The sequence below is a fragment of the Electrona antarctica genome, assembly GCF_951216825.1.
Source record: "Electrona antarctica genome assembly, chromosome: 21".
Taxonomy (NCBI): Eukaryota; Metazoa; Chordata; class Actinopteri; order Myctophiformes; family Myctophidae; genus Electrona; species Electrona antarctica.
Genome location: NC_136802.1, coordinates 17417994 through 17442116, shown reverse-complemented (window position 1 = coordinate 17442116; position 24123 = coordinate 17417994). Strand labels below are relative to the sequence as shown.

The following is a 24123-nucleotide window of genomic DNA, read 5'->3' as shown; positions in this document are numbered from 1 at the left end:
CATTGGAGGCAATGTCCTTCCTTGCCCAAGGACACTTCGACATGTGGCCGGACGGGAGGAGCCGGGATTCAAACCGCCGACCCACGGATCATTGGACGACCTGCTCTACCTCCTGAGCCACAGCCGAGAGCCAAGATTTGTTTATCTTGTCCATGGCATTGTCTCAATTATCACTTCCCAATAGAAAAACATTAACTAACAACATACACGTGATGTTCAAAACATGGGAGGGGAGTGTTCCCAACACAGGCACGTGCCATTGAAACGGAACAGCACATCATACGGTAGCCATACTGTAGATATTATCGAGTAATTTATTAGTCACAACTGATAAGGTCTGTGTTGCTCGAATTCTGCATGCCTGCCAGGGAAGAGTTGCACACGTGTTAAAGCTGACATCTGCGATGGTCCGAACAACTCAGGTTTAGCAGTCTTGTTTAACAGGAAGTGCATGAAGTGCAGGGCCACAGGAAGCTCCAGACCTGACTAAATGATGTCATAAAACGCCATGTGGCTGATACAGTGGGCGCCCCTCACTTCACACGGGTGTGATTTTTAAATTGATACATTAATGCACTAATAGCATTAGTCAACAGTATGCCTACAGATAGCCACACATTAGCCGATTTAAATGTTTGCTTTAACAGACATGTGTTTCACTTCAAATTGAAAATGTCTACTTTCAAATTGTTTTATTGGGGCTCCTTTAATATTGTGGCCACTGGCCAAATATAGCTATAATTTAATTATTAGGATTCCTTAAGGTTTGAAGTTGAACCATGGTGGTAGACAAGATCACACGGGACAGTCAGAAGACCTTGGTAGCCTATAGCCATTCAGAATGACAACAACACCTGTTAGGTACCCCAAACAAAGGCATGCTTGTGCTGCAATCTATTTTTGTTCAGGTTCATAGGCCAGCACGTTCTGTGCATTAACCATTAACACAGGTTCAACTAATTTTCATATGCTGAGATTCAGGGAACATGCGATGACGGTGTGTTATGTCTCATGTGTGTTTTGTTATTGCATGGTGGACGGTGTATTGTTATGTTGAAGGCGTGTGTACTAGTGTGTGTACTGTGGAAGGAGGATTGCGGCACACTCACTCACACGCTGTCTCGGCCTGGAAGGGGGCGGGGCAGGGGGCGTGTCGGTTCTATAAGTAGAGCCAGTGACTGGCTGCATGCTTCATTCAATTCACACAGAAGAGTTAACGGTTCTCCACAGAAGAGCACACCAAGACAAGAAGACAGCGCGTTTTATTTATTTGACCTTTTCACATTTGTATTCTTCATATCGGCACATTTTCTTCTTGTTCAACGTTTTTGCCGTCTTGGAACGCTATTATTTATTTCATAGCGTGCAGTCACACATTTTTTGCGATTTATATTTATTTTAGAGGAACAGTCAGACACGCTACAATCAAGGATGTTTCCCGAAGCAAACAAGAGCAGGTGAGTCATCTAAATATCATTATATTGCATGTATAGTTGTTTCAATGGGTCGCAGATCGCTTCACGCAAAACGAGGCAGAATAGGACACGCACTGCCCAACTGGCAGTGATTGCGTTACCATCGCGGCAAGACCCCCGGCCGCTTGCAGCCTGTTGCGCTGTAGCACATTCAGTGGTAATTAAATATTATGCCCCTATACGGCAACACAGGAATGACTGGCAAGCCCAGGAGGCAGCACGTGTTGCTTTTACGACTGTGAATCTGAAGCCATAGCTGCATGTTCAGGGTCCTTTTTTTTGTAAATCAGTGAAGTTAAATTAGAGATGGAGACTACTAGTCTCCATCTCTAATTTAACTGATTTACAAAAAAAAGGAAAACTAAATTCGAATTCGTACCCAGGCTTGAGATACAGAGACTTCCCCGAATTCTGTACTTCTGCAGGAATGTGTTGACACAACCTGCTCTCCCAGAATTCTAAAAAAGACCCACTGACTGACTGGAGAATGATCATATATCACATGAGAATGATCATATCACATGCTAAACATTGTACTATCTTTTTTAAGCTTGATGCAGTATACATTATTTTCTTAACGATTTAGCCATGCAATCCATAATATCATTTGATGTGATTTGTGAGCTGTGCTGGTTCACAGAGGCTGACCACTGTGGTGGTCAGAGATGCCGGTCAGAGAATGCTCCGAACCTTCAAAACTGCCCTCAAAACCCACCTCTTCAATATTACTTTCCTATAGCTATCTCTTAGACATATAGATAGTTGGATAGATGGATAGATAGATAATCTGGATATATTGATATATGGACAGACAGACAGACAGACAGACAGACAGACCTTTATTCATCCCGTAGAGGTAATTCAGTTGCCAGTGGCAGCAGTAGCAGTGAGAAAGAGAGAGAGCATATACAGATGAAATAAAATGAACAGTATCTGTCAATACAGTATCAGTAGAAGAATACACTATCAACATTGTCATGAAAGGGACACAGGGACAGCAACATTATATAGACCATGCAGAGAGAAAAAAGGAAGGGCATGACATGAGTGAGAGATTATTAGACTATAGTGCATTTTCAAGGTTGGAGGTGACTATATACGAAGATTCCGTATAGCCTATAGGTCACCACCGGTCACCCTAACCTGTCATCTTGCTCTGTTGTGTATACACAGCTTCAGCTACGAGGACTGCAAAGCCACCGCTGACTGGCTAATGGCCCAGACCGATGTGCGGCCAATGGTGGGCATCGTGTGTGGCTCGGGAATGGGGGGCTTGGCGGACATGCTGAAGGACCAGGTGGTCTTCAATTACAAGGACATCCCCAACTTCCCTCAGAGCACAGGTGAGTTACTGTTATGGCACACGCAGCAGGGTGAGAGCTGCTGCTGTGGATCATTTATGAATTTATGAATGTTGTATGTAAATGTATGTAATAATATAAAAGAAATAATGTAATGATGATATGTTTTAAGACCCCAGGAAGAATAGCTGCTGTGTCTCACAGCAAGCTAATGGGGATCTAATACATAAATCAAAAATTTATACTTTTTGACCTACAGTACGACTGAAACGTCGTATAATTATATATGTAATATAATTTTAAGTATAGTTTAGGCTTTACTCTTTGAGAGGGCCTAGGCAGTGGAGAGATTGATGAAAACATGGGTACATTCGGGGGAGGCAGGGAATTGTACATACAGTACTGCAGAATAATATTGATGACTGATTAACACTTTCTTCACATATTATAGCCATTGCTAGTTAATTTGTCTATCAGTTATTGTTTGACACTGACTGGTGGTATTGTCATTTTTATTAAAAAACAACCCTTCCCCCATGCAGTTCATGGCCACGCAGGACGTTTGGTGTTTGGGACCTTGAAGGGGAGGCCGTGTGTCTGCATGCAGGGCCGTTTCCACCTGTACGAAGGCTACCCTATCCAGAAGGTAGGTTTATTTGTCTCCATTAGTAAGTAAGGGATAATGTATGGCTGGGTGGTCATTGTTGATATATAAATCGCCATGATTTATATATCAACAATGACCACCTAGGCATCGACCTGAGGCCTAGGTGGTATATATATTTTTTCAAAAATCACCCCGTGTGAAGTGAGGGGTACTCTAATCATCGTACATCATCATCAAGAATGGTGGTCCCTTATTGCTCAGACACATATGACCAAAATTCTCCATTCATTGTCAAAGGCATTTTTAATGTTTGTTCAGACAACACAAACATTAAAGCTGTATATAAGAGGGGCTAGCGCCCCTCAAAAATAGCAGATATACACACGCTTGTAGGTGGAGCGTGGCACAAAGTGACGTGCTTGAATATCCGTCATTTTTGAATAGTCAACAAGGCACAAATCTATAACTGACACGGATGCTTTACCCAGTTTTAATGGGATAAAGTAAAAATTAACCAATTATTTACACATGTTATTTGGCTAGTATGCTCCCCTTCTTGTGAAAGTTAGCCAATTGTTGCATAATATGCCTGCAGGGTTTCAGGGTTCATTATATAACATACAGCACGGCTCAGAGGCTGTTGTGAAATCATTTGGCACTATTTTCTATCCCAAGGCCAGAATAGAGAACTAGTGAGATATGTGACTGTGACTGTAAATCTAATTTAGTACACATTGTACACATTGTACAAGAAAGAAATTCTGTTATGTCAGCATACAACAGCACTTTTGTTCATTTCCACTGTAGCCACCTGTATAAACACATAACATCCAAGGCAATCAGGGTGGAAGCATTCGTGACAAGGTTTATGTTTAATTGATGTACTTAGATCACATTACCCATGAGGATCTTCAAGCTCCTTGGTGTGGAGACCGTGATACTGACCAATGCAGCAGGAGGTCTCAACCAGGACTACAAAGTTGGAGACATCATGATCATGAAAGACCACCTCAACATGCCTGGCTTCGCTGGAAATAACCCCTTAGCTGGACCCAACGATGAGAGGTAGGTACAACTCAACATCAGCGTCGGGTGCGTTGTTGTCTGACCCCCGAAAACAACTTTCTAAATACTTTGACATTGTTGCAAACACCCACCCCGATATACCCCATGGTCATGCAAGAGTGAAGTCTCTCAACTCTCTCACTGTCTTTCCGCTTGGCAGGTTCGGAGTGCGGTTCCCCTGCATGTCTGATGCGTATGACAGGGAGCTCCAGCAGCTGGCTCTGGATGTGGGCCAGGAGCTGGGCTACGGAGACTTCCTCAGGGAGGGCGTGTACTGTGTGCTGGGCGGCCCCTCGTTCGAGACCATCGCAGAGTGCCGAATGCTCCACAAACTGGGCGCCGACGCAGTCGGTTAGTAGCATCATGCATACAGACTCTGTGGCTCTTTGCACTGATCTCATGCTGTACGGTTGACCAACGATACCGTATTTATTAGTCACTTCTTGGCTAGTTTATATTGTCCGTCCTCTGTTTGAGAAGATTAACGATTTCCATCCATCCTTCCCACCACAGGTATGAGCACGGTGCACGAGGTGATCGTGGCACGCCACTGCGGCATGCGCGTCTTCGCCCTGTCGCTAATCACCAACCAGGCCGTGATGGACTATGAGAGTGAGGAGAAGGCCAACCACGAAGAGGTCATCGAGACGGGCAAGCAGAGAGCGGAGCAACTGGAGAAGCTGGTCTCCACCATGGTTACCAGACTCGAACACAACAACAACTATGTTTAAAATGTATTCTTCCATTTGCACGCAACACTATGGAGGAAATTAGGCTTAACTGGGAGGTTTAGTGGTTAGGAGTTTGGTGATGGTTATCCCATTAACTATAACAATTTTCTCGATTATCTTCCCTAACCTTGTTTTCAGTTTTGTCTGCATTTCACAAGGAGAAACAGCCTTGAAAATAACTACTAAGAGTCTAACCGGAAGTGTCTTGCGGTTAGTTAGACACTTTGGGCAGTGGTTCTTGTCCAGGCTTAGCTCCCGTGAGTTACAATGAAAATGAGTGAGGATGGGCTGAGAAGAGTGGAAGGAGGTCAAATGTTAGGCTTAGGTCAAAAAGATGTTGATGAGCACGGTCGTCACGGCTAGACATAACATTGAGGCTACTAAACTAACTCGGGATCAGTCAGTTCTTCTCACAGCTCAAGCCAAGTCATGTAGGCATGTTACCGCAGTGCCTGGTGTCAAGACTGGATGAGGAAAAACATCCACTTTATTTATAACTCATTACTACTTTCAAATAATTCAACCCTTCTTCACCGTTGTTCTAATGCAGTGGTTCTCAAACTTTTTCATGAGAAGGACTCCCAAATCAGCCTGCGGACCCCCATTTGTACGGATCTAGCAATGTTTTTCAAGCGTTTTCATTTCAAGTTCCCCCAGTTTGACATGCATTAAGCTACGGACGCCCATTTAACGGCATTGCTATCTCTGGGACCCCAATTTATATTGTAAAAACGTCCCATACGTACAGTCCCATAAGGGTCCATTTGGTTCCTAACTATCATTTTGCTGGGGACCCCCTGGAACTCCCTCAAGGACCCCTGGGGGTCCCCGGACCCCACTTTGAGAACCACTGTTCTAATGGACAAAACGGCACATTTGTACATTCCCTCATGCAGTGGCTCAAAAGAAAACGGTCTGCTACAGTTTATTTTTTACTGTTTTAAAGTGAATATTTCTGTATTGCTTAACTTAATATTTTTGATCAGCATTGTGTAAATGTCTGCGATTTAACTTAATGAGTCTCTTAATTAATTTTAAGACCGCATTTAATACTTTTTATTTTGTTAATAGATGTACATTAGTTGTCTTAAGGTATTGTAATGTTCTTGGTGTTATTTAGTAAAACATGTTGTTGTTTTTTAGTACAATGTTCATACTAAAGTTAATATTTATTACTGTACAAGAGTGTGGTGTGGTTTGTTTGGGGATGGGAAGAAATGCTGTTGAAAACAATTGCACTGTGACCCACATACTGTTTAATTTGATTTGGAAAAGGTGAGACTTACATTCATCAGTACAGCACAACGTAACACAAATTAAGAATTCCCAAGGGCTAATTTATACTCAGTTCAAAAGTGATACATTGTCTGACTAAGTATAAACTTGCCTCCAGACTCAATAATACATGTCCATGTTTATATTGTATACAAAAAAATTGGCAAATTCATATAGTAAATTCAATTAACTAGATGAATGGCATTGTGAGAGCGTCATACATATTCATGTGGTTTTCTGTTCAGTTAGGGAATCATACAAAAGATTGAAATGAGTCAAGATTAAAGATGGGGGGGGGGGGGGGGGGATCTTTAAATAAAGTGCAAGTGTTTTGTTCCAAAATGACACATACACCATTATTTTAATTTTTTTAATGAATATCTCAATTGCTAGCATGAAATTAAATCATAGTGGGGTACTTACTTACAAAATGCTTATAAGTAACTTAAGCTCTTGGTTGTGAAACAGGAGCTGGTCAATATTTTAGAGATATTGAATAATGTAGTAGCATATTATTTACGGATGGACTAATGTCATGTTGAAATAGAACTCTTCAAAAATATTAAGTGTTTGCTTGCTCCCCTGCTTGAAAGGAAGTTAATTTTAGGCAGGCTGACAACACATCAAACAGCTCACACAGCATGCATACAAAGTATATAATAGTAAAGTCCATATATTGCATAATTGTACTGTATACTTTCACCCAAAAAATATGATTTGTTCCCTTTGGACAGCAAGATGAAAAAAGGGCCACATCCATGACATCTATCTAGAACAATAATATAAAATCCAAGTTTAAAACTTGTTCCGTTGCAAGTCATATATATTTTACAAAACATGTTTGCCACAAAGTGCCATGCATGACGATGGTTTAGGATTGTCCTGGTTCATTCATTCTATAGCATTCATTAATTTGGGATTTAGGTCCCTACCTAGCCAAGTGGATACAGTAGAGAGTGGTAGAGTTGATAATTAGCAGTAGTCTACTGTAGGACTGCCGTTGATAATACAGAGTCCCAGTGAGAAATAGGCTTTGCTGTATAACCAGTGGTTTTCAACCCTTTTCATGTCCAGGCCCATTATTTATTCAGAATTTGAGTCCACGGACCACCATCTGATTTGACCACATTTAGCCTCTCGGACCAAAAACTAAAGAATATTTTGTTGGCGTTGGATAAAATATTTGTCCATGCTGTATTGATGTTGGTAACAGGCAAACGTTGATCAACAGTGTAAAATGAAACCAAATGGACTCTCACAGGTCCATTTGGTTTCATTTTACAACCACTGGTTAAAAACCACTGTTGTATGTATGCGTTATGATGGCACATTCATCATGATGTAAGCAGCCTGCCATTGACTCTGCACGGAGGACAGGCCCAGTATAATCTTTCACTTAGATCTTTTCACTTAGACCTTTTTACATTGAGGCAATATAGTAACACTTGGCACAAGATGTAAACAAAACAAAAACATTTAAGCCAGCAACCTTACTTCTTTCAAGTTTGGTTCTTACAATGTGTGTACACCAACGTTCTTAATGATTGTATGTGGAGTGTAACTAACCATGCATCCCCACTAACTGCCAGGCAGCTCCTAAATGAAGTTTATACGACGGTGGCTGTAAATGCATTCATTAACTATGACCAGAGGAATGTTCAACAAAATTGGCACAATTTCCCCCGTTTGTCAAACATGCAGAAGTTAGCGGTGATTTATAAAACCACGTAAACCCTATATACTTCACTGAGATCCCCAGGGTCTATTCTGTGTCCATTCCGTTTCCCCCGCTAGACCAGTGGTTTTCAACCATTTTCATTTCAAGGTCATTATTTATTTGACCACCATTGATGACATTTAGCCTCTCTTAGACTAAAAGAATAGTTTTTTTTGTCTGTTAATAATTTGTCAAAATAACAATGATTTTACATGCTCTAATTGTGTAGACTTCTTGTCAATTAAGTAATGCATCTATGTTTAACAATAATTGAACCTTTGAGAGTGTAAAATGAAACCAAATGGACCTGTACGTGTCCATTTGGTTTCATTTAACGCTCTTGAGAGTTATTTGGTTATACCAACTCTCCATTAAGCTGGGGACCACCTGGATGGAACCCTCTCAAGGACCACAGGTTGAAAACCACTGCTCTAGACCAAATCCCATTGCCGAAAACAGCTGATCTACAAGCTCAAACACTGCTCGCACCAGAAAACAGTAGGGTTCATATGGTTTTTGTCTTCTTTTTTTGGAAGGAATTAGCAGGGAATTGGGTACTAGCTTCTGTACTTATTTGCTGCTGTGACCATTATGTATAGGTGATAAGTGACTGTAGAGCTGGTTTGATGCAACAGCTTGCAGGGTGTTCTGACACAAGACGCCATACCGCTTTCAACACAAACCTACTGTATGTCACTTATAATCTTATATCATCATATTCAAGCAATTGTTGATTGCTTAACTATTGACTATTTTGGTCAAAATGGAATGCTTTTGGTTCAATGAGAACGCACACAAGGCCAGTTTCCTTGGTCTAAAAATGATTTTGTGTGCTCTGGAACAGGTACATAGTTAGTGATAATGGTGTGAAATGTTTCAATGGACCAAAAGCAAGCCGTTTGAAACAGGTGTTTGTATTGACGAAGAAATATTAATAGCAATCTGCTAGCTGAAACAGTAGGGGTGTGTTTTTTCACAGTCTGTTTAGTTTTCTCTGACACAAATTAAAATTTCAAGCACCACATGCACCCCTCAGGACCACCACACACCTGTTAAGCAGCACCTTGACTAGATGACACACAGAGGGTGGGTGTCCAAGATACACAAATGGTGTAGCTTCTTTCCTTCCGCATATTGGCAAAGTAGGTAAAACGAGTCGAGGCAAACGATTTGGCACATGTTCCCGATACAGGTATCCGCCGTAAACACTTTTCAGAGCATGTTCGCATCAGAGAACATTGGCAGCGAAGGGAGGAGTGGAACAAGGAGGCACTTCTGAGATGCGAGACGCAGGACTGGGGCTAGGCGGGGGGGTGGAGATAATTGCAGTGCAGGAGTTATTATTCACCACATCCGGTAAACAGGAATCCATGACTTCTTTACGCAAACATGGTCAGAGAGATCCACTGTGGGGAGAGACACGACAAGCAGGCCACATAGTCATTAGTGTAATGAAGAAGTCCTGCCTGGAAATAATGCGAGCAAATACGAGAACATATCACAGATTATATATTGTTGCGTTTAGGCAGAAACCTTGTTATCTCCATATTTCAAGTGTTCTTTCGTACATTACTGCCTACAGTGCCCAGATTTGTCGTACAAGAGTGTTCCCAGATTTGTCGTACAAGACGATAATAATGCACATTAACTAGTGGATGTGTTAATCATGTGAGGACATACCTGGATGAAGTTGAGGGATATAACCCCATCGGCGTCAGTGTCCATCGTCTTGAAGGTCTCTGTGAGGTGAGGAGACAAAGACACAAAGTCACTTCACAACAAGCCTCATTACTCTACTGTAGGTCTCTGTGAGGTGAGAGACGAACACAGTCAGTCACTCAAGAAGCCTCATTACTCATAGAATGCAATTCTATAACCATCCTATCAGACATTGATGGAAGAACACGGTCGATGCAGATGGCCGCCCGGCACCCACCCTAGAGTCGGGTTTTGCTTGACGGGGGAGTTTTCCGTTACCACTGTCGCAATATTGCTTGCTCTGGGTGGGATCTCTGTCGGTTTTCTGCTCTATATGTAAAGTGTCTTGAGACAACTTGTTGTGATTTGACACTCAATTGAATTGAATTGAATTGAATTGAATTGAAGGAGTTGCATGGCGACCCTTTGGTGTGGTTTGGGCTTTAAAGTGTAGTAACGGTAACTCACTGAACATGGTCTCCATCCGAACCAAGCAGGTGACAAAGTTGTCAAAGTCAACGGAGAGGTCAGCCTCTGTGTAGCGCAGGATGATGAGCTGGAACAGGTGGTTGGTCAACTTAAAGCCTGGAGAGAACAGACAGTTATACAATGATATACAACTGGAAGGAAACATTGCTTAACAAGCCTTCCTGTAACCCGCTACAGCTGGAATGAAATCAAATATTGCTCAACAAGCCTTCCTGTAACAAGAAACCCTTGCCCTCTTCAAAGGCTCCCTCAAAACCCACCTTTTCAGTCTTGCTTCCCCAGCTAATTCAATTCTCCCTTTTGTGCTTTTTAGTTTTTGATGGGTTCTAGCCCCTCCAATACGTGGCTTTTGTCACGATTATGTGATGTGGCAGCCAAGTCTATGGACTTTAATGTTTGTTTAGAGCACTTATAATGTCGACGTGAGACATAATGTGGCCAATATAAATACAGTGGGTGCCCCTCACTTTTCTTTGCTTAATTTTTAGCCTGTTAACTAGTTTGTATAATTAAGGATATTATCATCATCTGGGTTTTTTCCGATTTTCTACATCAGCTGCGCTACTGAGGCAATAGCCCTTCACTAAACCCCACCCCAAAAAGCGATTGTCCAATGCCAATCCAAATAGTTTAGCAACCGCTGCTATGCAGGGCAAGCTTTCGTCACCTCACAGCTGTCAGTGTTATTTTGCATGGCTTAACACATACACAGCTTAATGTCGGGAAAGTTACACGACTGACCCACCCAGGTGATGGCAATAATACTAATTACCGCTTACCATGCAACATGTTAAAGTTGATGTTGGATACCGTTTCTTCCTCTGTCATTTTTCGTATTCCTAGTTCATTTAAATAATGTCATGCACATTTGTCCAGTGCATATGGCCTACTGCAGGCGTGGTTGACAAGATTTAGAATACATTTTGATGATCTTGCTACTGAAATGATCCATTATTTATATGGAGAAATCCCATCATTTAACATCCATTTCAATGGGTGAGAAGGACAGCTTGCCCCGTCTCCTCGCTGCTAACGTGCCTATTGGACGTGTTGGGGTGGGACTTAGCGAAGGGCTAATTAGGCCTACACCTGAAGTTGCTTTTATTTCATGGGGGTAAATGAAACAAAAGAGGAACATATATGTACCTGCTGCTTCCAGGGCCATTCTCATCTCATAGGAACTCATGGTGCCCGACTTGTCATAGTCAAACTGCCGGAAAACAGTCTAGGCATGATGACAGAAGATAGAGAAAGATGATAAACAAAGCAAAGAGAAGAACGGGGACAGACAGTCAAACAGGGGGGAGACAACAAACGAGAACCAATGAGAACCCGGCGCTGCATGCGGCGGGGCCCAAAATCAACAATGTCAGACGTTGCTGCTACTGCAGAGAAACAGGGTCAAACCATAATATGGCTGGGCTTGACGCATTTTGTGTTTTCATACCAGATATCGCTTGATCTTCTCCCAAAGAACGTGGAACTCGCTCAGGCCCAGCTTCCCGCTGCCGTCAGACTGGGTACAATGGTCAAGGAACTGGATGTGCCAATCTAGATCTGATCTGTCCTTACCTAACTAGTCGTCAAATCAGGTCATGTTGTCAGCACTCTATCCACTAGTGTGGATTTTGTCTTAATGCTATGACGAAAAATGTCCGTCGACTACCTTTTTTCACTGACGAAAACTAAATGGAAACTAAGCTATGATGACTAAAACTAAGACTAAATATATTGACAATTTTGTCAACAAACTAGTGGACAAGACATCCAGTATATGTCATTTTTCACTTTGTTGCATGCCGATCTACAAGCTCACAACGCGCTGCGATGCATTGTGAGCTTGTAGATCGGCTATTTTCAGCAAGTGCAAAATCAGTCATTATGACGGCATCACGTCAATTAAATCAACTGTAGATTTAGTCGACTAAAATGTTATGATATTTAGTCCACTAAAAATGTGACTAAAACAAAATGAAAACTATTCCAGAGACTAAAGGTCTCCACACACCGGGCGCGAATCGGATGCGAATTCGGATTTTTCACACCGAAAAACGCGACCGGTGTGCAACCACCTTAAATCACAGTTTGCAGTAAAAATCAACACTGATGTTGTCGGTGTGTCGGGGGGGGGGGGGGGGGTGGGGGGTAGACCCAGGGGGGGGGGGGGGGGGGGGGGGTAGACCCATCTAAACACAGTTCTCCCATCTTTGCTGCAACAACATTTAGCCAAATGCAGTTGCACAAAAGGAGCATTTTGCCAAAGGAATTTGCCCAAACTCTACTTTGACAATAGTGGCATTTGGGCGAAAGAATTTACCCAAATTATGTTGGACAACGGGGCATTTATCCAGTGGAGTTCAGTTTACCCCTGTTTTCGGAGCCAATTTTAGTTTAGAAGCATCAGCCTGACGTCTGAGAGACAAACATTAATTTATGCTATTCTCAATACATACTAATATACACATATTTTATTAACCTGTCCACTTGGGGAGCGGTATACCGTATCATGTTACACCAACAGGCAGGAATGAGAGGTGTCATAATAAACTGTACCAGTACCACATGGTCAAACTCAAACGGATTAATAATTAATAATCAATAAGGTCTCTCTGTAGCATGTGCACTAAAGCTCAGTTCATACATAATTGCACAACTTGCCGGAAAGAACAAATCTTCAAGCTAAGCTTCGAGATTGAAAATCAGTACTGTGTGAGTACCGGTATATTAATTACGCCGAAGCTCCACTGCAGGCATTGGGCGTCCGTCAGCGTCGCACCATTGTCAACGCAGGGAATGTTCCCTTTTTAATAAACGAAGGGTGCTCCACTGCCGACGGTGGCGTTTTATCGGTGTCCGGACGGCGTCACCCATTCGCCCGGTTCATTTTTTGACGCCGTCCAAACGCAACGCACTCAGTGGAGCACCGACGTCCGACCTTAGGCATAATTGCCACAACCAGGACGGCCATACACGTGCTATTTGTCTACACATGGAAGGTTGTAGCTCTCAAGACAAGGATACATCCATCAGGTTGATCATACTGCGGCAGGCTTCTTTGGAGAAGCCATCCGTCTTCAAGTCTTTATCTGTTTGAATCAGAGAGAAAGAGCATGTGTAAACTTACTTTTAGTAGCAACTAAGCACTTAACTATGAAAGGAAGTATTGAAGAAAAAAAAAGTAATTTGATCACGTTTATTACAAAAGGAACATCTGGTATTACACAAACGTATGGTAAAACATTTTGGTCCACTTTTACAAACTGGATCCTCACTCACTTTAGTTATAAAGCCATTTCTCTAAATTAGATATATTAGGTTTACAACCTAAACGAAACATGAATGAGGATAGTTGTTTGTCACAAACGTTTGCCGATGATTCTGTTGAGTATAGTCTGCAGTTCTGTGACGCTGATCTCCATGTCCTGGTGGCAGAAACAAAGAAGGTCCATTATTTATTTGATGAGATTTAGCCTCTCAGACCCAAAACTTTGAATATTTTGTTGTCGTTGGATAAGATTTTGTCCACAATTCCATGCTGTATTGATGTGGTACCATTAGGACCTTTACAGGCCATGACCTCCCCCCCAAAAATCATATTTGAACTGGGGGACCCCCCACCCTGACAAGCACTTGTAGGAGTTGACTTGAGGCACCCGTTGCATTCAGTTTGATTCGGTTCCCACAGATAGTCCACAAGCTCGGCTATTTTCACAATTCTGTCGATTACTTTTGACTCAGTGATGGTCAGTTCCTGGTGAGCCTATACTTACTGGACCTGCCAGCTGTCTGAAAAGACTCTTGAAGGCTGCATCAATTTGGCTCTCGTCCATCTGAGTCTGAAACACACACACACACACACACACACACACACACACACACACACACACACACACACACACACACACACACACACACACACACACACACACACAGTCAGTCATATATCATATATGAACAGTTAACAGTATATTGTATTTAAACCAGTTGCTGTTCCATTAACCCAAGCACTGAAGCAGTGAGACTCATAACACGGTTTTAACCGTGTGTTTTATGAGTTTCACTGCTTCTTTCACTACGTTAAGGGGACAGCATGTTATGTCATTAACATCCATGAGTACCATTTGTTATTAAGGCAAAATCAAGCCACAATGTTTGCTTTGTAATTTGCTACTATAATCCCAAACTCAGGCGTGATCTGCCGTGAGAGACTGCATGTCTTACCTCAGGTGGCAGTTCAGCTGTGACGTCGTCATCCAGTTCCCTACAGGACACAAAGCTGAAGTCAGATCACTCAGCCCATCTAGTGGCAACCGCCCAGACCAGCATGTGTTGGATGCGTCCACAATACTCTGTCATATTCATGCTTCCAGGTTCACTTTCAGGCTCTGTTTCAGTATGACTTTGCCATCCGTTCACAGTTCTCTAGGACAGTGGTTCTCAACCAGTGGTCCTTCAGGGGGTTCCAGCCTGGTCCCCAAATGGACCCTGGTGGGTTCATTTGGTTTCATTTTATGCTCTCAAGAGTTAAATTATTGTTAAACATCTGCATTAGTTAATTTACAAGAAGAAAATGTCGAAGAATAATTTTGATCAATATTTTCCTGTTATCTCTCCACATCAATACAAGATTCTCAATGTGCACAAAAGGAGTGGTTAGTGGTATGTTTTTTTATCATTGCCTTTAGGCCACTGTGCGCCTATTATTCATTTTAGAATTCAGGGCAGAGGAATGGCAATACTTTTCTTTCCCACTGTGTTGGCTTTCCATTCCTTTTTTTTCCCCCACGATTTTGTAACCCATGTCACCCAGTGTCAATTATCTAATGTAATCCTGGGCTCTACTCTCCCTCCACCAATCTGGGGACTCGAGCAACGGACTGACCTCATGCTTCCTTCAATGCATGAGCGTCCAAGCCGCTTCTTTTCACCCGACAGGGAGGAGTTTACCCGGTTGGACGTAGCGCGTGGAAGGAACGCGTTATTCCAACCAGTTTCTTTCCCCTCCATTAGGCCAGGGGGAGGCAGTATAGAGACCAGGATTCTGGCTCTCAATCCCTCCCATCAAACCCACCACCACCACCACTTACTCAGAGTTGGCAGGCTTCTCAGAGAACACCCTGAGGACGAAGTCAGCCTCCTTCTGGGGTTCAAAGGTAGAGGGGACGACGATGTACTCCCCGGCCGGCAGACGGAGGCGAGAGCTGACCTCCCTCAGGTTGATGAAGAGCTCGGAGCGGGCACTGGAGGCGTTGGTGAGGAAGAAGTCCCTCTTCAGGTGGACTCCCGACCTGCCCTTGTACTGGTGATGAGGACAGGTTGCATTGAAGCAATGTAAGCCATGTAAGCCATGTTCACAGAGAGTGAACTAGTGAGGACGACGGGTGTAAATAAGCTTCAAAAGACGGAGATCTCCGTATTAAAATAGTGTAAGATGTGATAGTGCTAGTAATCACACTGCAACATGGACAATAGGTTATTGGATGGTGTTTGGCCTGAGCACAATCTCGTGAAATCCCCCTGAGGTTGGGTCCTTTGACTCCTTTCCTATTCTTATTCAAGCATACATTGTTGCACTTATGTTAAATCTTGTGATACATGCAGTATGTAGACTAACAGGGATAGACTCCTGCGTTGTTTGCGGCTGATAACGACTACAAGCCCTCCGACCTACTTACTGATTAGCCTAACACACAGGGCCTGGTAAGAAGTGAGAAAGCAGACATAGCAGAGAAGTACTGAGACTCATACCTCATTTGGAACCTGAGAGAGAGAGAAGAGAAGGAGGGAGAGAGAGAGAGTATTAAAAGTTAAATATTGGAAGGGTCTTTTCAATAATTGGAAATAAGCATAAGCTGCAACCTGAATTCTTGATAATCACTCACATGCCCAAACCCATAACGAAATATGTATTTATTTACAGACCCTTTAGTTTAAACCAGTGGTTTTCAACCTTTTTCATATCAAGTTCCATTATTTATTCGTCATTTGAGCCACAGACCACCATTTGATGAGATTTACTGTAGCCTCTCTGACCCAGAATATTTTGTTGTCTGGATAAGATTTTGTCTACAATTCCATGCGGTATTGATGAGAGATAACATGCAAACGTTGATCAAAATAACAATTCTTCTACATTTTCTAATTGTGTAGACTTTTTGTAAATTAACTAAGGACCACTGGTTGAAAACCACTGCTTTAAACTCAGGTGCTACAGAGATAAAAGTGCGCCTGGGGACAGGCAGATCTCTAACCTCGTAGATGGCGAAGCCGATGGTCTCCATGTCCTTGCCCTCCTTGCGTTTCTTCCGTCGGTCCTTCTGCATCAGGGCCACCAGGAAGCTGCACTCTGATTGGCCGGCTGTGTCCGGGTGCTGCAAGGCGATCTTAAACTGGGGGTTGATCCAGAAGGTTGCTGCATGGGGAGGGGAGGGGTGCAGGCGTTAGTTCAGACATACCAAGTGTCCGACAGTTATTAGTCCGACACCCTACCCAAACACTAACCTAACCCTAGCCGCACACGGACGCAACGGGTGATTTGTAACAGGCAACGCATGTCGGGAGCCACAGGTGATAGCGTTTGGTTGTTTTTCACAACCAAGTGTCACTGTTGCGCAGCCACACACACACACACACACACACACACACACACACACACACACACACACACACACACACACACACACACACACACACACACACACACACACACACACACACACACACACACACACACACACACACACACACAAAGGAGGAGAGCCGTGCTGCCTCTCCTCCACTCCCTGGTAGAGCGAGGAGGTAAATTAAGATGGCATGGCATGGCATGGCATGGCATGGCATGGCATTACCTGGGAAGTTCCTGCATCCCCCGGCCGTGCTGCCTCGCCGCCACTCTCCCTGGTAGAGAGACGAGCTCCACTTCTTCAGCTGGTTGTTCTGCAGAGCGTCCGCCGTCAGGTTGCAGATCTCCAGCCGACTGAACTCCCGCAGGAAGTCACTGAATGACATCCTGAGATAAAGAGAAGAGCGACAGAGAGAGAGAGAGTGTAGTCTCGCGTAGCCAGACAACTGTTCCACAATCTCCAAATGCTATATAGAGTCTGGAACTACACCTCCCGAAATCCGAGTAAGGAAGCTGCCATTTCTGTTCACGATAATATATTTTAAAATATCTTTACATTTTTTTTCCTGCTAAGCAGCAAGCTATATATAGCGACAAAGAGAGAATCAATCAGGTGCTCAATGGAGGTGCTAAAAGTTTAAAAGTAAAGTAGACTGGTGCTTCAAAGATCAGTGGGACTGGAATACTAGAGAAAAGGCGGTAATCCGAGCACTCAAAAATGTTTAAAAATGAGGAGAGGGTGGATAAAAATCAAGGTACAGGAGTCTTCCTGTGCGAGTCAAAATATAACATGGGTTGAATGATTACATTGCAAGTACAAAAAAAACACCCTTATTTTGAAATGTGTGTCCACTTTGAGAGGAAATAGGAGGCTATGGGATAATGGGACTCCCATGATGTCAAGCCGGTGTTATGACGGTGCGTGACTAAAACAACTCTCAGTCTCTCTCGTCGACTTTTGCATCTGTTTTCGTTGCATATGGAAGGAATATGGAACATACACTTTTATGAAGCAATAGTTTAACTGCTACTTGGAGTTTAGCCTTGGGGACAGCATGCGTGGTAAAAGAAAAATGGTAACAGAACTGACTGGTCAACATTGCCATAGTGAAATCGCAGACCAATTTTACAGCATGAAACACGACTTTACAGCATGGCTCAGAAACGAATTAATATCTGATTGCTTTCCACATTCCATTATAGACAGACACAATATACACTCACCAAAATTCTCCATCCTCACTTCGATTGTGTAGTTGTCCTCGCACAGAGCTGTCCACACCATCCCATTCCCTGGAGCTGTGGCATTCACAGAGAAAACACTCAATTGTTCAAAAACAGAACTATTGTATGATACACAACAACAAAACATGCATTGTCAGTACAGTGATGGGCTAAGGTTATGGACAACAGCCATGGGTCACATTCTACAAATACTAGGTTTTGATGACTGAGGAAAGATGTTTCACATATCGAAACGTCAAGTCATTCCTGTCCTAGAACCTTTATATCAGTGGTTTACAACCCTTTTCATATCAAGTCCATTATTTATTCAGCATTTGAGCCACGGACGACCATTTGATGACATTTAGCCTCTCAGACACAAAACTTTGAATATTTATGCTGGATGAGACTTTGTCCACAATTCCATGCTGCATTGATGTTGTTACCATAGGAGAGATAACAGGCAAACGTTCATCTAATTGTGGAGATTTTAACTCTTGAGAGTGTAAAACGAATGGTTTCATTTTACATACCTCAAGGACCACTGGTTGAAAACCACTGCTTTATATTAATACACAAGACACTGCAGTGTCCCCTTCTTCTCCACAATGTACAGTGTGTTTTAACTCCAAATAGGCCTTTACAGGTCTAACTATGAGAGTGTACAAATGGAACCAAATGAACCCTAACGGATCCATTTGGGGCGTGTACCGCCGTACCCCGGCCCGGGACTCCATGGGAGCCCGCCCAGCCTTCCATCTGTCAGATGTTCACGATCACACAGTGACAGACCTTTACTTGGTCGCACTTTGCAAAGCCCTGCCTCTTGGTATACGAGAAGCAGGCAGGAGGCCCATTCAAAGCATTATATTAGGGTGCTACAAATGTCTATCTACGTCTACGTAGACTTAGAAATAAAACTGTTGACTAATCATTACAAGTGACTCTTATTTTTGAAGAGGAAGTCCGTTTCGGTTGGTTAGCCAAGCTGCCATGACAAGTTGTTATGATGCCGGAAACCGCTAAACAAGAACCCATGTGGATTAAACACAAGCTTTTAGCCAAAGTTCATATATTTACGATATGAAAAACATGCATATGTGATTTAAACAATGTACACACTTTGGAAGTATGTTAAACACATTGGAACCTCTGCTGCATTAGGTGAGAGTAGTTCATTGTAAGTCTCACTCACTCTGGTAAAATCAGCTGCCCAAAAACAATTAACAGGTAGTCTACAGTACTCGTTTGGGAACCAGTACTCTCTAGAAGAGGAGGCCTCATAATGAAACAGCTGGGGGAGATATAGTCAATGTTCCAACGGCCAGCGGTTTACAAGCTACCACAACCCATGAACTTACTTGTCACTCCAGGCACCGGTCCACTCCACCTCTCCCCAAGGGTTTCTGATGCGAACCAGCTTGGTCCTGGTCCCTCTGTAGACCACCTAAAGAAGAAGTCAAGCCAACAAACATGAGAGGGCTTGTAGGCTTTTAATATCCAGCAATATACATAAAACAGATAACTTGTTATTGTAAGCCACCTTGTATTATATTGTTGGCATAAACCGCTTATCTCCATATTTTAACTTTTTTTGTAAATGAATGCGCTACTTGATCGTCCTACTAGAGCAGGCCTGTCGAACCCATTTTGGGGTGAGGGCCGCATTGGTCAAAAGGTCACTTGATATGGGCCAGAACTAGTTGCGGACCCGCGCTCACACGTATTCACTCATACAGCATTGTTGTCTCCACCAGGCCGAAGGCATGGGGAGAGAGTATGTTTTGCACTCCGTCCGTGTGTGTGTGTGTCCGTCCGTCCGTCCGTCCGTCCTTCCGTTCGTCCGTTACCAGCTAATCTCCGGCACCGTTAACCCGGTCGATGCCAAACTTTGCACACACACTCCCTGGATGCCAACGATGAACCTCTGCCCCACATTTTCCAGAACGGCCTGTTATAGCGCCACCATGAGGCAGCTTTTCACATTTTGTACCTAAAACTGCACCGATCTAACGTTGCATGCACACTCCCTAGAGGCCAAGGACAAACCATTGACCTGCATTTTCCGCATCTGCCTTTTATAGCGCCACCAGGAGGCCGACTTTTGTAAAACACATTTTTTGATATTACTCCTCCAGATTCTGTCCAAAAATCTCACAAATCGTTACACAGTATCTCTATGGTCATGTGCTCAAGTTGGATCTGTCCGATATTTCATATTCCATCCTAATTGGCTATAATTGGCTTTCACAGTTTGCAAGATTGCCCCGTTTTGAACAAAAGCCTCAAATCATGAACGCAGCATGCAATTTACGTGAAATATTTCACACATTTTCTTACTAGGCTGAGGAATATATCCCACCCTTTTCACATTGGCCTGTTATAGCGCCACCAACAGGTTGATTTTAGCAAAACACATTTTTGGAACAAAATGCCTCAAAAACATGTTTATATTAATCCTAAACATTTTGCCAAACATCTCACAGTCCTATCCTCCTGGTGGAGACCTGTGCCCAGAAGGGCACTTTTTCTAGTTTTTCAGTCTGTTTTCTCAGTCACTGCTATAACTACAGTATTATATATATATATATATATATATATATATATATATATATATATATATATATATATATAATATATATATGGAAGACTACTATTAACAAACAATGCAATAAGGGGCCCCAATAAAACATAGTAACTAGAGCGTCACACCGCTTGTGCCATGGCCTCACCTCATGCACCGCAGTCACTGAGTAGGCGTGTCCTTTCACCAGCTTCTTGAAGGTGACGGCTTCCTGGTCTCGGGTGTTGGTGATCTGAGCAGAGACAGAGAGAATGGCACGTTCTGTGTTAAGACCAGTGCAGGCGCAGAGGGTCAGTGGCGTGCTGACCAGTGTACCCAGCCATACACGTCAAGAGGCGGCAAGAAAGCGCCTAGTCCAGGCGTCTCTTCTCCATAACTGGTGGATGGAAATTACGCTAGCAACTCGTTAAGTTGCAGCCGCGCGCGAGCGCCATTTCCATCCACCAGCTAACCCTAATCCCACTGATTTAAATGAACAAACTGGGTTTCACTGTGTGGATACTGTGGAATCTATTATTTGGCCAACAAAGCTGTTCCAACACACTGCTGTGGTCTATACTGACATCTATGGAGCAGCCCAGCAGCCCTCCCCTCTCGATGGCTCTGCCGATGATGCTGTAGAGGTCAGAGGGAGCTTTCTTCAGCTCGTACATCTCCGTCACGCCGCCCGTAAAGTCCTCGAAACCCTCACACGTACTGCCTCCAGACAGAGCCTCATAGCAGCCACTCAACCTGGGGAGGGAGGGAGAGAGAGAGAGAGGGAGAGACAGTTTTAAGGATAGCTAGACCAAACTTTTCAGGCCACAACCCCTCAAAATAATCATATTCAAACTGGGAGGGGACCCCCTACCCTGACAAGCACTTGGAATTATAGGCATTACATTTATTTTGTAGGCAGCCGGACGCGAAAGGCCTTCACATCACAGCGACTGTCCACATGCATTTGTTTTAAATCTGTACAAACCATCAAACGTCTGCCACCGCTTCTGTACAAGGCTACTGTATATTATGAATAGGATCCAGCGGGAAAGCACGCACATCTCAAACATTCTACGGGTGCTGAACAAAACTACGTACAGATGAGAGGAGATGAGGTGTGGCGTAACCCTGTGGCTGCCCATTTTAAGAGAGATATGGTATGCCATATGATGATATGGTCTAAAAGTGTGAAAGACGTTTTTTTTCTTCATTTCACTGGGTCTTTAATCTTTATGCCATTTATGCTGTCCTTATATGCCATGTCCTTTATTATCTGTACTGCAATCGCTGTACCCTATTAATCTTTTCATAGTTTTTCTGGTAACTATTTGTAGGCTTTAAGCTGTCTCTAGCAATATTTTTATGTCTTTTTGGTTTGCAGTTAATTATTTTTCTGTACCATAGTATGACCTCATTCCTGATGAAGACCCGAAGGGGTCGAAACGTTGTTTCTCTACTGTAAATTATGAACATGACTACACATGCTGACAGAGAGCAAGTAAAACAAGTAAAAAAAAAACCCTCAAGCACAAACGTCGCCTTCGGTGAAGGATGCATACATTCCAACATGTGTTCAGAGTTCCCTGCCTTGTTAAGTGCATTCAGTATTTGATCCACATTATTCTAGTGTTTGTCGAGATGAGATTTGTCGTCTTTATTGCTTGATCTCGGTTACTGTTGCATATCAACCCCATCCCACAGAAATATGGCAAAATAACACGGAATTGCAATTCCGTACATACACGCCTAGAAAACCCCCAAATCCATACATATTACACGACTACTGTTTTGACCGCGACGGAGGCGTGGCTTTCACTAGTATGGAAGTGCTATAGTTTTTGCATCTTTGTGTTGTTACTGGAAGTGCTACTTTGCTCGACAGTGACATGGTTCTTACCAGAGCCTTAGATATAGACAGAGTTACGCAAACTGCGTTCACTTAATGCAGGACCAGTCCAATGGCGGCTCTCCTACATAGACTTCTATTGAGAATGGGGATTCGCGACTGTCCTGCACCGGAAGTAGGCAGAAATGCATTGGACTCAGGCAACAGCCCATCTTTAATGATCTTAAATCCCTTTATTTTAGAGTGTTTTGTTGTAATAGTACAAACAATAGTTGTAATAGTACAAACAAAAACATTAAAGAGACTTTAGTTGTTACTGTACAATACTTTAAAACAGTTGTCATGTTGCACACATGCTTAAAATAGCTCTTATTTGCGCCGCCCTCGTTGAAAACAATGTATTTCCAACTCCAGCTTGTCTCAGTTCAGGCTGCATGAACAGCGCTCGAGCGCTCGGTTTCTGCCCCCTCTATATCGTAACTCTTCTATTAGATGGCTCTGGTTCTTACTTGGCGTAGGCCTTCTCCAGCAGAGCGCTCCAGAACTCTCCTCCCTCTGCAGAGTGGACGAACAGCAGCTTCCCGTCCTTCACTGGAAGTCTGTCGTCTATCACCACCTCCACCCACTCACCAAACTGCCAGAACTGAAAGGCACACGATAGTACACACATGTTAGTATTATTAGTATAATACGATATATTTAATGCAGCGGTTCTCAAACCTTTAACATTTCAAGGACCCCCATAGCTCTGAGAGTATACAGATGGAACCAAATCATTTGTACACTCTCAAGAGTTATGGGGGTCCTTGTATAAAGTATACAAACCCTTGAGAGTATATAAATGTGGCGGGCGGTGCCGAAATGAACCAGGCCTTCAACACCTCCCATTGGAGTTGCATTGTGGCAGCCATTAATCACAGACGGAACACAGAACATTCGTTTGATACGTGTGTATGAGGCCTCATAGTTAGTTATGTTGCAGTAGGCAAAAACAGCCACTCGTCCTGTTGAGATATCAAAAAACGGGAATTGTTTTATATCGCAGTGATAAAGCTTGTGTTCTGTCAACGCAGAAGAGAAAACGAATAATGCGCATGTGCGAGTACGTGCATTTATACCCTCAGAGAGGAGCATGTACTACGTCATGAAGCAAAGGCCCATTCTCTTGTTAGTCAAATGTGAGTGTATGAGAATACTTCTGTCTGCGCCCACGATTGGATGCCTCACTTTCACTTATATCTTTTATATAATCACGGTTACTGCGTAACCTCCAGTTATGTTGCAGCAGTGGTGAGAATACAGTTTCAACAGTGTTAGGAATACTGAGTATATACACCGAGTACACTAAACTGCAGCACGTGGAAATAAGCACTGAAGCAGCAATGTTTCACTTTCCTCAACAAGCTCCCATGAAGTGTCATGATGTAGATCACCACCAGAGGGCAGAATTGACATACAGAACAACAAACAAATTAGGCTGAGGAAAACCAAAGGGGGAATACTTTGGAAA

At 43.1% G+C, this 24123-nt stretch overlaps 2 protein-coding genes across 2 annotated transcripts in view; one reads left to right on the top strand and one right to left on the bottom strand.

Moving 5' to 3' along the window:
• Positions 1–1221: 1221 nt before the first annotated feature.
• Positions 1222–6814, top strand: pnp5a (purine nucleoside phosphorylase 5a). Its single transcript, XM_079490873.1, has 6 exons — positions 1222–1457; positions 2649–2818; positions 3319–3422; positions 4273–4448; positions 4609–4799; positions 4962–6814. The coding sequence occupies exons 1-6, from the start codon at positions 1432–1434 to the stop codon at positions 5177–5179; spliced, it is 885 nt and encodes a 294-aa protein (XP_079346999.1). The 5' UTR covers positions 1222–1431; the 3' UTR covers positions 5180–6814.
• capn1 (calpain 1) overlaps positions 6417–24123 on the bottom strand; it is a 46078-nt gene continuing 28371 nt past the window's right edge. The window contains exons 5-23 of the mRNA XM_079490872.1: positions 23123–23256; positions 21352–21520; positions 20937–21020; positions 19566–19651; positions 18205–18279; positions 17207–17367; positions 16610–16770; positions 16107–16118; positions 15446–15657; positions 14580–14619; positions 14129–14194; positions 13723–13780; positions 13380–13444; positions 11806–11874; positions 11505–11583; positions 10338–10454; positions 9852–9910; positions 8508–9577; positions 6417–8447 (exon numbers count right to left, since the gene is read on the bottom strand). Of these exons, the coding sequence (XP_079346998.1) occupies positions 9551–9577; positions 9852–9910; positions 10338–10454; positions 11505–11583; positions 11806–11874; positions 13380–13444; positions 13723–13780; positions 14129–14194; positions 14580–14619; positions 15446–15657; positions 16107–16118; positions 16610–16770; positions 17207–17367; positions 18205–18279; positions 19566–19651; positions 20937–21020; positions 21352–21520; positions 23123–23256 (1674 nt within the window). The 3' untranslated portion in view covers positions 6417–8447; positions 8508–9550. The remainder of the gene's footprint in view (positions 8448–8507; positions 9578–9851; positions 9911–10337; positions 10455–11504; positions 11584–11805; positions 11875–13379; positions 13445–13722; positions 13781–14128; positions 14195–14579; positions 14620–15445; positions 15658–16106; positions 16119–16609; positions 16771–17206; positions 17368–18204; positions 18280–19565; positions 19652–20936; positions 21021–21351; positions 21521–23122; positions 23257–24123) is intronic.